This window comes from Bombina bombina, chromosome 10 (assembly GCF_027579735.1).
Source record: "Bombina bombina isolate aBomBom1 chromosome 10, aBomBom1.pri, whole genome shotgun sequence".
In the NCBI taxonomy this organism is placed as follows: domain Eukaryota; kingdom Metazoa; phylum Chordata; class Amphibia; order Anura; family Bombinatoridae; genus Bombina; species Bombina bombina.
Window position 1 is genome coordinate 41,410,130 of NC_069508.1, and position 14,290 is coordinate 41,424,419.

Sequence of the window (14,290 nt, forward strand, 5' to 3'; positions counted from 1 at the left end):
ACTCCTTTCTCGTTGATTCTTGGTCGAATGACTGGGACTGACGTAGAGGGGAGGAGCTATATGCAGCTCTGCTGGGTGAATCCTCTTGCATTTCCTGTTGGGGAGGAGTTATATCCCAGAAGTAATGATGACCCGTGGACTGATCACACAACAGAAGAAAGGAATTTATCAGGTAAGCATAAATTATGTTTTTAAGCAACTTTCTAATTTACTCCTATTATCAATTTGTATTCGTTCTCTTAGTATCTTTATTTGAATGTAAGCGTAGGATACCAACCCATTTTTGGTTCAGCATCTAGGTAGTGCTTGCTGATTGGTGGCTACATTCTTGCTTTTTCAAATAAAGATACCAAGAGAACGAAGAAAAATTGATAATAGGAGTAAATTAGAATTTTGTTTAAAATTGCATGCTCTATCTTAATCATGAAAGCTAATTTTGACTACACTATACCTTTAAGTGTTATTTTCTTAATATAAAGTATTTTGTCTTTTTTTATTTTTAAAAAAAGTCTATTTCTTTGTATATTTTATAAAATATTCCACTCATAAATAGCAGGAAGACTTTATTGTAACACTTTATGTATCCAAGTGACTCACTAAGCTAAAATTCAACCTTTGAACATCAACCAACATCTGTAGCATAGTTTAGTAATTTAAAAAAAAAAAAAAAAAAATTTAAATGCAGGGTTGCAAAATAGTATGGCAGGTGTGGAAACAAATTTTTTTTTTCTTTTTTTTTTAGCCAGGCTGTTGATTTTTGTCCAGAAATAATAATAGGCTTTTGGTATTTTGCCATTACCTTAAGCTGTTGTATTAAAGTTTATAGAATTGACAAATGAAGCAGAACTTTTTTTTCTGAATTGCCATTGCCAAAGCCAAAATTACAAATACACGTCTGGTCAAAAATCTAACACAACCCCTTCTCTGAACTAAACAGCGTGGTTATAGAATGACAAGCGTACAGTTTGGCTTTGCCTGATCTGACATCTGTTTAACTGGTGCCGTTTCACTATTTGTTATGGCTGACATCTGCATTGGGGAGGGGAAAATTAAATTCTGTGCCCCATTCTTCATTTTTTATGTTATCGCTGGGTTTCTTATTTACTACTAAAATCAAACCTATTAAAGAGATACTAAGTCCAATTTTTTTCTTTCGGGATTCAGATAGAGCATGAAATTTTTAACAACTTTATAATTTACTCAAATTATCAATTTTTCTTCGTTCTCTTGCTATCTTTAGTTGAAAAAGAAGGAATCTAAGCTAAGGAGCCGGGCCATTTTTGGTTCAGCCCCCTGGATAGCATGTGCTGATTGGTGGCTACATTCAGCCACCAATCAGCAAGCGCAACCCACAATCTAAACCAAAAATGGGACGGCTCTTAAGCTTGCATTCTTGCTTTTCAAATAAAGATAGCAAGAGAATGAAGAAAAATTGATAATAGAAGTAAATCAGAAAATTGCTTAAAATTGCATGCTCTATCTGAATCATGAAAGAAAAAAATTGGGTTTAGTGTCCCTTTAACAAGGTTTCAGAATTATTGACATGAAGCCAAATTTTGTTCTTTCATGGTTCAGAGAGAGTATGCAATTTTAAACACCTATTATCTAATTTGTTTTTTTTCTCTTGATATCCTTTGTTGAAAAGCATACCTAGGTAGGCTCAGGAGCTGCTGATTGGTGGCGGCACATGCATCATGTTATTGGCTCACCATGGTAATTTAAGTAAATTAGAAAGTTCTTTAAAATGATATGCTCTATCTAAATCATTAAAAAAAATGTTTGGGTTTCATGTCCCTTTAATATCGTCCTGCCAGATTCAAGTGACATTGAAGTGCAAAAATGATATGCTCTAATTAATTATTTTTTTACTACTCGCCCTTGAGCTCTGCGTTTTCAGCCTCTGACATCTGCAAATTAACCCACACTATGGAACATTGGATGTCTGATGTTGGCAGTCGTGTGCTCAAAAAAGTATTAATATCATTGTATTTTAGGACAAGCATTTCTGCCTATTTCATCAATTTAAGACTTGTCTTGAAAATTTGAACTGACAAATATATTAAGCAGCCAGTAGATTATAAAATGATTCCATATGGGTGCATGTAATTCTCCAATGCACACCGTAAAGTCCAAAGTCTTCTATGTTTACCTGTAGTCTGTAAAGTGATCTGTATAGAGTTCCATTTTTTGTTTTTGTATGACAGTTTGGTGTCTTGGTCATTTAAACTCTGTTTATATTCATTTTCAACACGATATACAATTTTACTACAGTAAAGTTGAAAAGATCCTTTGCGTTCCTCTTTTTGCGTTATGATACAGGTATACCTCACTTTACAGCGCTTCACTTTACAGCGTTTCGCTAATACAGCGCTTTGTGGAGCTGAAGTTCATCCTCCAGTGATTTTGAAACAGTGCTGTAATCATCGTGAGATTGCGAGAGAAGTGACTGGCACCATTTTGTTATGCTTTAGTTCACTCTGTTTGCAGCATTACAGTGCAATCTGTGTCTCAGTGCTATAGTCTGGCAAATTTTACTACAGTAATTGTCACTATTTTACAGGTACAGTATTTATTGAATACTGTGCTGTGCTAGTGTTAAACTAAACGTATCACTATTGCACCACTAATATATGTTAGCTCAAATATGTTTTCAAGTCTTTAAACACACTGGCAAGTGAAAAGAAAGCAAAAACTGCCTTGTTTCACTTTAAGGTGGTTTTCACTTTACAGGGGGGCTCCAGTCCCTAACCCGCTGTATGAGCGGGGTATACCTGTATTTGTTTGAGTCTAAGCAACTGATCACAATTTAGCTCACTGAATGATGGATTTACGAGTGTTTTGAAAACAGACAGCTGTGAATTCAACCAGAAAAAAAAAAAAAAATTCAACCTGGTTTTCCTAGTCCTGCCCCTGAACTAAATTAATCCCACCTCTGACCTACCAAGCCCCTCCCTTATTTGCCAATACTTGCTTTCTGGTCTCAGATAATTAATCATTTGTTGGGAGATTTGTAGCACTAATGTATAAAGCAAGCAGGGCCAGAGTTGGAAAATCAAACCGGCCCTGGAAATGTTTGCAGAACCCCCCTATCTTGCCTAGGGCCTTTTTTTGCCTCAGCAGGCCCCCACATCTTCATCAGGAGAAGAGCTGCCTTTGAAGAAATGTGCTATGCATGCGCATGTGCTACCTCCCTGGTTGGCGGATTCGGCCAACCAGCCCGCTGGGAAAAGTATCCCGGTGGGCCAATCCGTCACTGACAGCAAGCCATGGGTTTTTTTAAGCAGAGCTTAAAATAACCTAATATTTTGATGGATGGTAGATTTGTTTCAGTGTCTCTCCTACCTTTTTCCTCTCTCTGTTAAAGGGACACCAAGGGAATGCATTGCAGATTATCAGCAAACAAAAAAAATGTTTTAAGAGTATTTTAAAACAAATGTTTTGGAGACCGAGGGTAAAGCGTATTTACTGTGCCAAATATAAATGCACTTATCAATTTATCACTCAACAATCACTTGACAAGCCCAGGAGTCAGGGAGCCACTGGCCCCTAGAATTTTACCTCGGCTCCTAACTTTTTTGATTATTCTCCATATATCTATATACAAATACCACTGTCTTGCTCCTAAAAGTATGACTAGCTCCCTATGTTTTAAATAGATTTGTCGACCCCTGGTGTAGCATGTTGAAGGGTACTAGATCTAAAATGTGGGTAACACACTCCAGCCTCACTGGCAACAGAAGAATAATCACATTTATAGTAGTTTTATTTCAGGAAAAGTTGGCAAACTAACGGCTAGATTTGGAGTTTGGCGGTAAAAGGGCTGTTAACGCTCCGCGGGTTTTTTTCTGGCCGCACCATAAATTTAACTCTGGTATCGAGAGTTCAAACAAATGCTGCGTTAGGCTCCAAAAAAGGAGCGTAGAGCATATTTAGCGCAAATGCAACTCTCGATACCAGAGTTGCTTACGGACGCGGCCGGCCTCAAAAACGTGCTCGTGCACGATTCTCCCATAGGAAACAATGGGGCTGTTTGAGCTGAAAAAAAACCTAACACCTGCAAAAAAGCAGCGTTCAGCTCCTAACGCAGCCCCATTGTTTCCTATGGGGAAACACTTCCTACGTCTGCACCTAACACTCTAACATGTACCCCGAGTCTAAACACCCCTAGCCTTACACTTATTAACCCCTAATCTGCCGCCCCCGCTATCGCTGACCCCTGCATTACACTTTTAACCCCTAATCTGCCGCTCCGTAAACCGCCGCCACCTACGTTATCCCTATGTACCCCTAATCTGCTGCCCTAACATCGCCGACCCCTATGTTATATTTATTAACCCCTAATCTGCCCCCCACAATGTCGCCGACACCTACCTACACTTATTAACCCCTAATCTGCCGAGCGGACCTGAGCGCTACTATAATAAAGTTATTAACCCCTAATCCGCCTCACTAACCCTATCATAAATAGTATTAACCCCTAATCTGCCCTCCCTAACATCGCCGACACCTACCTTCAATTATTAACCCCTAATCTGCCGACCGGAGCTCACCGCTATTCTAATAAATGTATTAACCCCTAAAGCTAAGTCTAACCCTAACACTAACACCCCCCTAAGTTAAATATAATTTTTATCTAACGAAATAAATTAACTCTTATTAAATAAATGATTCCTATTTAAAGCTAAATACTTACCTGTAAAATAAATCCTAATATAGCTACAATATAAATTACATTTATATTATAGCTATTTTAGGATTAATATTTATTTTACAGGTAACTTTGTATTTATTTTAACCAGGTACAATAGCTATTAAATAGTTAAGAACTATTTAATAGTTACCTAGTTAAAATAATTACAAATTTACCTGTAAAATAAATCCTAACCTAAGATATAATTAAACCTAACACTACCCTATCAATAAAATAATTAAATAAACTACCTACAATTACCTACAATTAACCTAACACTACACTATCAATAAATTAATTAAACACAATTGCTACAAATAAATACAATTAAATAAACTATCTAAAGTACAAAAAATAAAAAAGAACTAAGTTACAGAAAATAAAAAAATATTTACAAACATAAGAAAAATATTACAACAATTTTAAACTAATTACACCTACTCTAAGCCCCCTAATAAAATAACAAAGACCCCCAAAATAAAAAATTCCCTACCCTATTCTAAAATACAAAAATTACAAGCTCTTTTACCTTACCAGCCCTGAACAGGGCCCTTTGCGGGGCATGCCCCAAGAATTTCAGCTCTTTTGCCTGTAAAAAAAAACATACAATACCCCCCCCCCAACATTACAACCCACCACCCACATACCCCTAATCTAACCCAAACCCCCTTAAATAAACCTAACACTAATCCCCTGAAGATCTTCCTACCTTGTCTTCACCATCCAGGTATCACCGATCCGTCCTGGCTCCAAGATCTTCATCCAACCCAAGCGGGGGTTGGCGATCCATAATCCGGTGCTCCAAAGTCTTCCTCCTATCCGGCAAGAAGAGGACATCCGGACCGGCAAACATCTTCTCCAAGCGGCATCTTCTATGTTCTTCCATCCGATGACGACCGGCTCCATCTTGAAGACCTCCAGCGCGGATCCATCCTCTTCTTCCGACGACTAGACGACTAATGACGGTTCCTTTAAGGGACGTCATCCAAGATGGCGTCCCTCGAATTCCGATTGGCTGATAGGATTCTATCAGCCAATCGGAATTAAGGTAGGAATATTCTGATTGGCTGATGGAATCAGCCAATCAGAATCAAGTTCAATCCGATTGGCTGATCCAATCAGCCAATCAGATTGAGCTCGCATTCTATTGGCTGATCGGAACAGCCAATAGAATGCGAGCTCAATCTGATTGGCTGATTGGATCAGCCAATCGGATTGAACTTGATTCTGATTGGCTGATTCCATCAGCCAATCAGAAAATTCCTACCTTAATTCCGATTGGCTGATAGAATCCTATCAGCCAATCGGAATTCGAGGGACGCCATCTTGGATGACGTCCCTTAAAGGAACCGTCATTCGTCGTCTAGTCGTCGGAAGAAGAGGATGGATCCGCGCTGGAGGTCTTCAAGATGGAGCCGGTCGTCATCGGATGGAAGAACATAGAAGATGCCGCTTGGAGAAGATGTTTGCCGGTCCGGATGTCCTCTTCTTGCCGGATAGGAGGAAGACTTTGGAGCACCGGATTATGGATCGCCAACCCCCGCTTGGGTTGGATGAAGATCTTGGAGCCAGGACGGATCGGTGATACCTGGATGGTGAAGACAAGGTAGGAAGATCTTCAGGGGATTAGTGTTAGGTTTATTTAAGGGGGTTTGGGTTAGATTAGGGGTATGTGGGTGGTGGGTTGTAATGTTGGGGGGGGGGTATTGTATGTTTTTTTTTACAGGCAAAAGAGCTGAAATTCTTGGGGCATGCCCCGCAAAGGGCCCTGTTCAGGGCTGGTAAGGTAAAAGAGCTTGTAATTTTTGTATTTTAGAATAGGGTAGGGAATTTTTTATTTTGGGGGTCTTTGTTATTTTATTAGGGGGCTTAGAGTAGGTGTAATTAGTTTAAAATTGTTGTAATATTTTTCTTATGTTTGTAAATATTTTTTTATTTTCTGTAACTTAGTTCTTTTTTATTTTTTGTACTTTAGATAGTTTATTTAATTGTATTTATTTGTAGCAATTGTGTTTAATTAATTTATTGATAGTGTAGTGTTAGGTTAATTGTAGGTAATTGTAGGTAGTTTATTTAATTATTTTATTGATAGGGTAGTGTTAGGTTTAATTATATCTTAGGTTAGGATTTATTTTACAGGTAAATTTGTAATTATTTTAACTAGGTAACTATTAAATAGTTCTTAACTATTTAATAGCTATTGTACCTGGTTAAAATAAATACAAAGTTACCTGTAAAATAAATATTAATCCTAAAATAGCTATAATATAAATGTAATTTATATTGTAGCTATATTAGGATTTATTTTACAGGTAAGTATTTAGCTTTAAATAGGAATCATTTATTTAATAAGAGTTAATTTATTTCGTTAGATAAAAATTATATTTAACTTAGGGGGGTGTTAGTGTTAGGGTTAGACTTAGCTTTAGGGGTTAATACATTTATTAGAATAGCGGTGAGCTCCGGTCGGCAGATTAGGGGTTAATAATTGAAGGTAGGTGTCGGCGATGTTAGGGAGGGCAGATTAGGGGTTAATACTATTTATGATAGGGTTAGTGAGGCGGATTAGGGGTTAATAACTTTATTATAGTAGCGCTCAGGTCCGCTCGGCAGATTAGGGGTTAATAAGTGTAGGTAGGTGTCGGCGACGTTGTGGGGGGCAGATTAGGGGTTAATAAATATAACATAGGGGTCGGCGATGTTAGGGGCAGCAGATTAGGGGTACATAGGGATAACGTAGGTGGCGGCGATTTGCGGTCGGAAGATTAGGGGTTAATTATTTTAAGTAGCTTGCGGCGACGTTGTGGGGGGCAAGTTAGGGGTTAATAAATATAATATAGGGGTCGGCGGGGTTAGGGGCAGCAGATTAGGGGTACATAAGTATAACGTAGGTGGCGGTCGGCAGATTAGGGGTTAAAAATTTTAATCGAGTGGCGGCGATGTGGGGGGACCTCGGTTTAGGGGTACATAGGTAGTTTATGGGTGTTAGTGTACTTTAGGGTACAGTAGTTAAGAGCTTTATAAACCGGCGTTAGCCAGAAAGCTCTTAACTCCTGCTTTTTTCAGGCGGCTGGAATCTTGTCGTTAGAGCTCTAACGCTCACTGCAGAAACGACTCTAAATACCAGCGTTAGAAAGATCCCATTGAAAAGATAGGCTACGCAAATGGCGTAGGGGGATCTGCGGTATGGAAAAGTCGCGGCTGTAAAGTGAGCGTTAGACCCTTTAATCACTGACTCCAAATACCAGCGGGCGGCCAAAACCAGCGTTAGGAGCCTCTAACGCTGGTTTTGACGGCTACCGCCGAACTCTAAATCTAGGCCTAAGTAATAGCAGAATATTACAGAGTATTTTTCACTATGTATCATTTATAATTATATGGTAAATTAGTTTTTCAGTTATGTCCCCTTTAATTTTCTGGTTCACCAAAACAAAACCTGGGACTGAGCAAACAACTGTCAGGCATTTTCTTTGGCCCCCAGATCACTGGACCACTCCCTTTAACCACAAAACCCATCCATGAACTTCCCAGGCCTGGATCAGAAATAAAAAATATATGGCTTATAGACCTATCCACAGACTTTTAACATCTTTGTGTAGCAGCGTGTTGTGTTTCTGGCTTCCAAGTATTTAAATCGGTATAACTTGCAATAAATGTGTTCATTTCAATTTCTACTATATGATTGGGAAATTTATAACTTGTTTAGTATCTTTACTACAAAATATTCAATATTATTAATCTTCTTAAGCCAAAAATATCGAGTTCAGAATAAGTATTTACAGAGTGTTTATTTGGCATCCTTAACAGAATGTCATAATCGGTAAAGGACCCCCCCTCCCCTCCAAACCGTGGTATGGTCCAGCTTGTGTTATTGATGTTGGGTCAGAGCCTTGCTGTTTGAGACTTAACCTTCTTCCAAGTGTTCAGACCATCTAAATCATTTTTGTGTAGACTTTGATGTAACACCTTAGCTGCAAATTCTCGGCTGTAATCTTCCGACCTGGAAAACATCAGATTTTGGAAAGAAAAATAGCTGTTTTTACATCCAAAATATAAATTAGAAGCCGACTAGTGAAATGTAGACGGTCCCTTGGTTCTCCACTCACATTCTCAAATTTGACAATTAGTGCTACAGTTATGTAGCAGATGCAAGATTATAACTGTGCTAGATTTAATGTGTTCTCCATAAAACTGTTCATAAAAAATCTTCACTTTTTTAAATACACGGTGCCAGAGGTTGACAAAACTGCATAAGAAAAAGAAACTGGCCATAACTTTATAAACTAGCATAGTTTTTATGGTAAGCCAGATATTCAATTTATTTTATACTAAAATTATTAAGGACACATAAGATATTTTATAAGGGATATAGCTCTTACAGACAAATAATCCTCCCCCTCTCTTATGGTAAGTGTGCTCTCATGAGATATATTGAATTTCAGTGTAGGATAGCTCTTTGCAGGAGGTCTGGTTGTGTATATAGTTGCAAAAGAAGGGAAACTGGGTTGAAAAGTTATTCACTATGTTAATAGTTTTAAATGTCTGCTTTCTGGGTACAGAATATGATCTTATCTAATGTTATGATTATAAAGATGTTAAAAAGGACATTAAAATGTATGTTTCCCCATATATTTCAAGATATATAACAATTCCAGACTGTAAAAAAAGTGCAAAATATGCTTTGTATGTTGACCTATAAATTTACTTTAAATGTCAAGAAAGAGATCTGCTGTGACCTATTGATGAAAGACAGTAGTGACATCTAGTTACTATTATTATTATTGGTTATTTGTAGAGCGCTAACAGATTCCGCAGCGCTATAAACAAAGGCAGAGTACAACAAAACAATTATAGGGATCAAATGGGTAGAGGGCCCTGCCAAGAGTTGCACTGTTGTAGTCAGCTCTTAAGAAGGTCATCTACAAACAGCTGGACTCTTAGGCTTACAGGCTAAGGGGGTTCAGGGGATAGCAATGGAGGAGAGGAACTGGTATAAAGAAAGGTCAGCGTAAGTTGTATGCATCCCTGAACAGAAGAGTCTTTAGGGAGCGCTTGAAGCAGAGAGTTCCACAAGATGGGAGCCAATCTGGAGAAGTCCTGTAAACGGGAGTGTGATGAGGTAACAAGAGAGGAGGAGAGAAGGAGGTCATGAGCAGAGCAAAGGGGATGTAAGGGATCTAGTTTTACCAATTACAAGGGGATGTAGGGGATCTAGTTTTACCAATTACAAGGGGATGTAGGGGATCTAGTTTTACCAATTACAAGGGGACGTAGGGGATCTAGTTTTACCAATTACAAGGGGACGTAGGGGATCTAGTTTTACCAATTACAAGGGGACATAGGGGATCTAGTTTTACCAATTACAAGGGGACGTAGGGGATCTAGTTTACCAATTACAAGGGGACGTAGGGGATCTAGTTTTACCAATTACAAGGGGACGTAGGGGATCTAGTTTTACCAATTATAAGGGGACGTAGGGGATCTAGTTTTACCAATTACAAGGGGATGTAGGGGATCTAGTTTACCAATTACAAGGGGACGTAGGGGATCTAGTTTTACCAATTATAAGGGGACGTAGGGGATCTAGTTTTACCAATTATAAGGGGACGTAGGGGATCTAGTTTTACCAATTACAAGGGGACGTAGGGGATCTAGTTTACCAATTACAAGGGGACGTAGGGGATCTAGTTTTACCAATTACAAGGGGACGTAGGGGATCTAGTTTTACCAATTATAAGGGGACGTAGGGGATCTAGTTTTACCAATTACAAGGGGATGTAGGGGATCTAGTTTACCAATTACAAGGGGACGTAGGGGATCTAGTTTTACCAATTACAAGGCAAATTGATCTTTAGTAACCTCATCAAGAATAAAAAACAGTAAAGCATAGTCAAAACATCATATATTCAATTATGTACTTCTATTATAATTGTTTCTTCGTTCTCTCAGGAGCCAGCCCATTTCTGGAGCACTATATGGCAGCAGTTTTGCAAGAATTGTAACCATTTGCAAAAGCACTAGACGGCAGCACTATTTCCTGCCATGTAGTGCTCCAGACATATACCTAGGTATCTCTTCAACAAAGAACAAAGCAAATTTGATAATAGAAGTAAATTGGAAACTTTTTTTTAAATTGTATGCCCAGTCTGAATCACAGAAGATTTTTTGTGGGTTTCATATCCCTTTAATGGGAGGGATAGGACAAGTAAATAAACTGTGAGAATCCTGCAAATATGGGACAGAAGTTTAAAGTGAACTAATGCATAACAATACTTGATTTATTTTGCTGTTGAAAAGTGCATAGGGGGGAAAAATGTGTAATTATATAACACTGTTATATGCAGAACTTAACAAACCCAAGCGCCAGGCCCAATATGGTGCCTGGGTTCATTAAAGGGACAGTCTAGGCCAAAATAAACTTTCATGATTCAGATAGAGCATGTAATTTTAAACAATTTTCCAATTTACTTTTATCACAAATTTTGCTTTCTTCTCTTGGTATTCTTAGTTGAAAGCTTAACCTAGGAAGTTCATATGCTAATTTGTTAGACCTTGAAGGCCACCTCTTTTCAGAATGCATTTTAACAGTTTTTCACCACTAGAGGGTGTTAGTTCATGTATTTCATATAGATAACACTGTGCTTGTGCACTTGAAGTTATCTGGGAGCAGGCACTGATTGGATAAGCTGCAAGTCTGTCAAAATAAGTGAAATAAAGGGGCAGTTTGCAGAGGCTTAGATACAAGATAATCACAGAGGTTAAAAGTATACTAATATAACTGTGTTAGTTATGCAAAACTGGGGAATGGGTAACAATTCTGGTGTAGAGTGTCCCTTTAAGCCCTGTATATGTATATAAAACAGTGGGCTTGTGGAATACTGCTACACTGCCCATAATTACTGCCATACAGCCTGCTGTATCAACTCTACTTTGTGACTGTGAACTACATTTCCCAGCATGCTGCGGTATAAGACTCAAATGATGTATGAAGGAATGTTTTTGTTCATTACACAGAAATCCTTGCTGTGTTTTTAGTTTTTGTGTTTTCTCAGACATCTGCTTGGGGTCTGGTGCAAAAACCTAAGGTATAAAAAAAAATGTTGGCTTCCAAGTATTTTGGATGACTCCTAGATTGTCATCAAATTAATATAGGTGATTTTTCTGTTCTAGAATGTTTATATGAAGATATTGTATATCTGACAAATACCTAACAGCTATGCTTTTTTTAGGTATCGGAGGGCTCTTCTGTTGAGTTTGAAGAAGGAAATTTCTCCTTGTCGGCACAAACTGAAGAAAAACACCTCCCTCAAGGAAATGAGCATTTGTTACATTGGGCCCAAAATAATTATAAGGCTGTAACATCCTTTACTGAAGCCAAACTGTCCAGAAACATTTATATCAAAGTTGGTGAAGGTATGCACTTTTTTCTTAGGTAGAAACACCTTAAACAATTTTCCAATCTACTTTTACTATCCATGTGCTTCATTCTCGTAACATCCTTTGTTGAAGGAGTAGCAATGCACTACTGAGACCAAGCTGACACATGAGCCAATGGGAAGAGGCACAAATGTGCAGCCATCAATTACCAGCTAGCTTTCATTTGTGCATTGCTGTTCCTGAACCTACCTAGGTATGCTTTTAAAGAAAGGATGCTAAGAGAATGAAGCAAATTGTATAATAAAGTTGTTTAAAATTGTCTGCTCTGTCTAAATCATGAAAGTTTTTAATGTTTACTTTATTGCTCCTTAATTATTCAGATTTTTCATTTATTAAAGGGAAAGTTTCAGCAGCTGGTCATCAGACATTTGACATACCCTTATAAAGAGTAAATGCAGCCCACAAATGTTTTATTTGTTTCTTATGACTTTGAGATTCCACGGAATCATTTCTCTTGTAAGGTGTATCCAGTCCACGGGTTCATCCATTACTTGTGGGATATTCTCCTTCCCAACAGGAAGTTGCAAGAGGACACCCACAGCAGAGCTGCCTATATAGCTCCTCCCCTAACTGCCACCCCCAGTCATTCTCTTGCAACTCTCGACAAGAAAGTAAGTATCAAGAGATATGTGGGATTGGAGAAGGGATTGTCGGCTAGTTCCTTAAAGGGACAGATTTCTGCTCTGTCTATTCTTCTGCACAAGCTTCTGGCAGATGTTTCAGGCGTTTTTTCAGGCTTTAGTTAGAATCAAGCCTGTGTTTAAACCTGTTGCTCTGCCATGGAGTTTAAATTTAGTTCTTAAAGTTCTTCAAGGGGTTCCGTTTGAACCTCTGCATTCCATAGATATCAAGCTTTTATCTTGGAAAGTTCTGTTTTTGGTAGCTATCTCTTCGGCTCGAAGAGTTTCAGAGTTATCTGCCTTACAGTGTGATTCCCCTTATCTGATATTCCATACAGATAAGGTAGTGTTGCGTACCAAACCTGGATTTCTTCCTAAGGTGGTATCTAATAAGAATATCAATCAGGAGATTGTAGTTCCGTCACTGTGTCCTAATCCTTCTTCAAAGAAGGAACGTCTATTACACAATCTTGACGTGGTTCGTGCTTTAAAGTTTTATTTACAAGCTACTAAAGATTTTCGTCAAACATCTGCATTGTTTGTTGTCTACTCTGGACAGAGGAGAGGCCAAAAGGCTTCGGCATCTTCTCTTTCTTTTTGGCTGAGAAGTATAATCCGTTTAGCTTATGAGACTGCTGGCCAGCAGCCTCCTGAAAGAATTACAGCTCATTCCACTAGAGCGGTAGCTTCCACATGGGCTTTTAAAAATGAGGCCTCTGTTGAACAGATTTGTAAGGCGGCGACTTGGTCTTTGCTTCATACTTTTTCTAAATTCTACAAATTTGATACTTTTGCTTCCTCGGAGGCTATTTTTGGGAGAAAGGTCTTGCAGGCAGTGGTGCCTTCCGTTTAAGTTCCTGCCTTGTCCCTCCCTTCATCCGTGTCCTAAAGCTTTGGTATTGGTATCCCACAAGTAATGGATGAACCCGTGAACTGGATACACCTTACAAGAGAAAACAAAATTAATGCTTACCTGATAAATTTCTTTCTTTTGTGGTGTATCCAGTCCACGGCCCACCCTGTCACTTTAAGGCAGGTGTTTTTTATTTTTAAACTACAGTCACCACTGCACCCTATAGTTTCTCCTTTTTCTTGCTTGTCTTCGGTCGAATGACTGGGGGTGGCAGTTAGGGGAGGAGCTATATAGACAGCTCTGCTGTGGGTGTCCTCTTGCAACTTCCTGTTGGGAAGGAGAATATCCCACAAGTAATGGATGAACCCGTGGACTGGATACACCACAAGAGAAAGAAATTTATCAGGTAAGCATAAATTTTTTGTTTTTGTGTGGGATATTCTTCCTGTCCACTTGGAGCAGGCAAAACACCCTAACATTCCAAAGCTTTGCTCCACACTATAATCGGCATTTCCCTACCGTTCTCAGTTTGTTTTGCCTCCAGTAGGGAAAAGTGAAACTTTTAAGTGCTTGCATTGTTTTATAGGGGTTCTCTAACCAATCTGAGACCCATTATCCCCCTAAATAGGGCCTCTTGGACAGAGGTATGAACAGAAATTCAGCTAGGAAGTAAGAGAACTTCTCTGAGTG

General features: G+C 38.7%; 1 protein-coding gene across 1 annotated transcript in view; it reads left to right on the plus strand.

Annotated features, from left to right (window-relative positions):
* TGFBR3 (transforming growth factor beta receptor 3) overlaps positions 1 to 14,290 on the plus strand; it is a 322,664-nt gene that overhangs the window by 193,471 nt on the left and 114,903 nt on the right. The window contains exon 5 of the mRNA XM_053694009.1: positions 11,920 to 12,103. Within this exon, the coding sequence (XP_053549984.1) occupies positions 11,920 to 12,103 (184 nt within the window). The remainder of the gene's footprint in view (positions 1 to 11,919; positions 12,104 to 14,290) is intronic.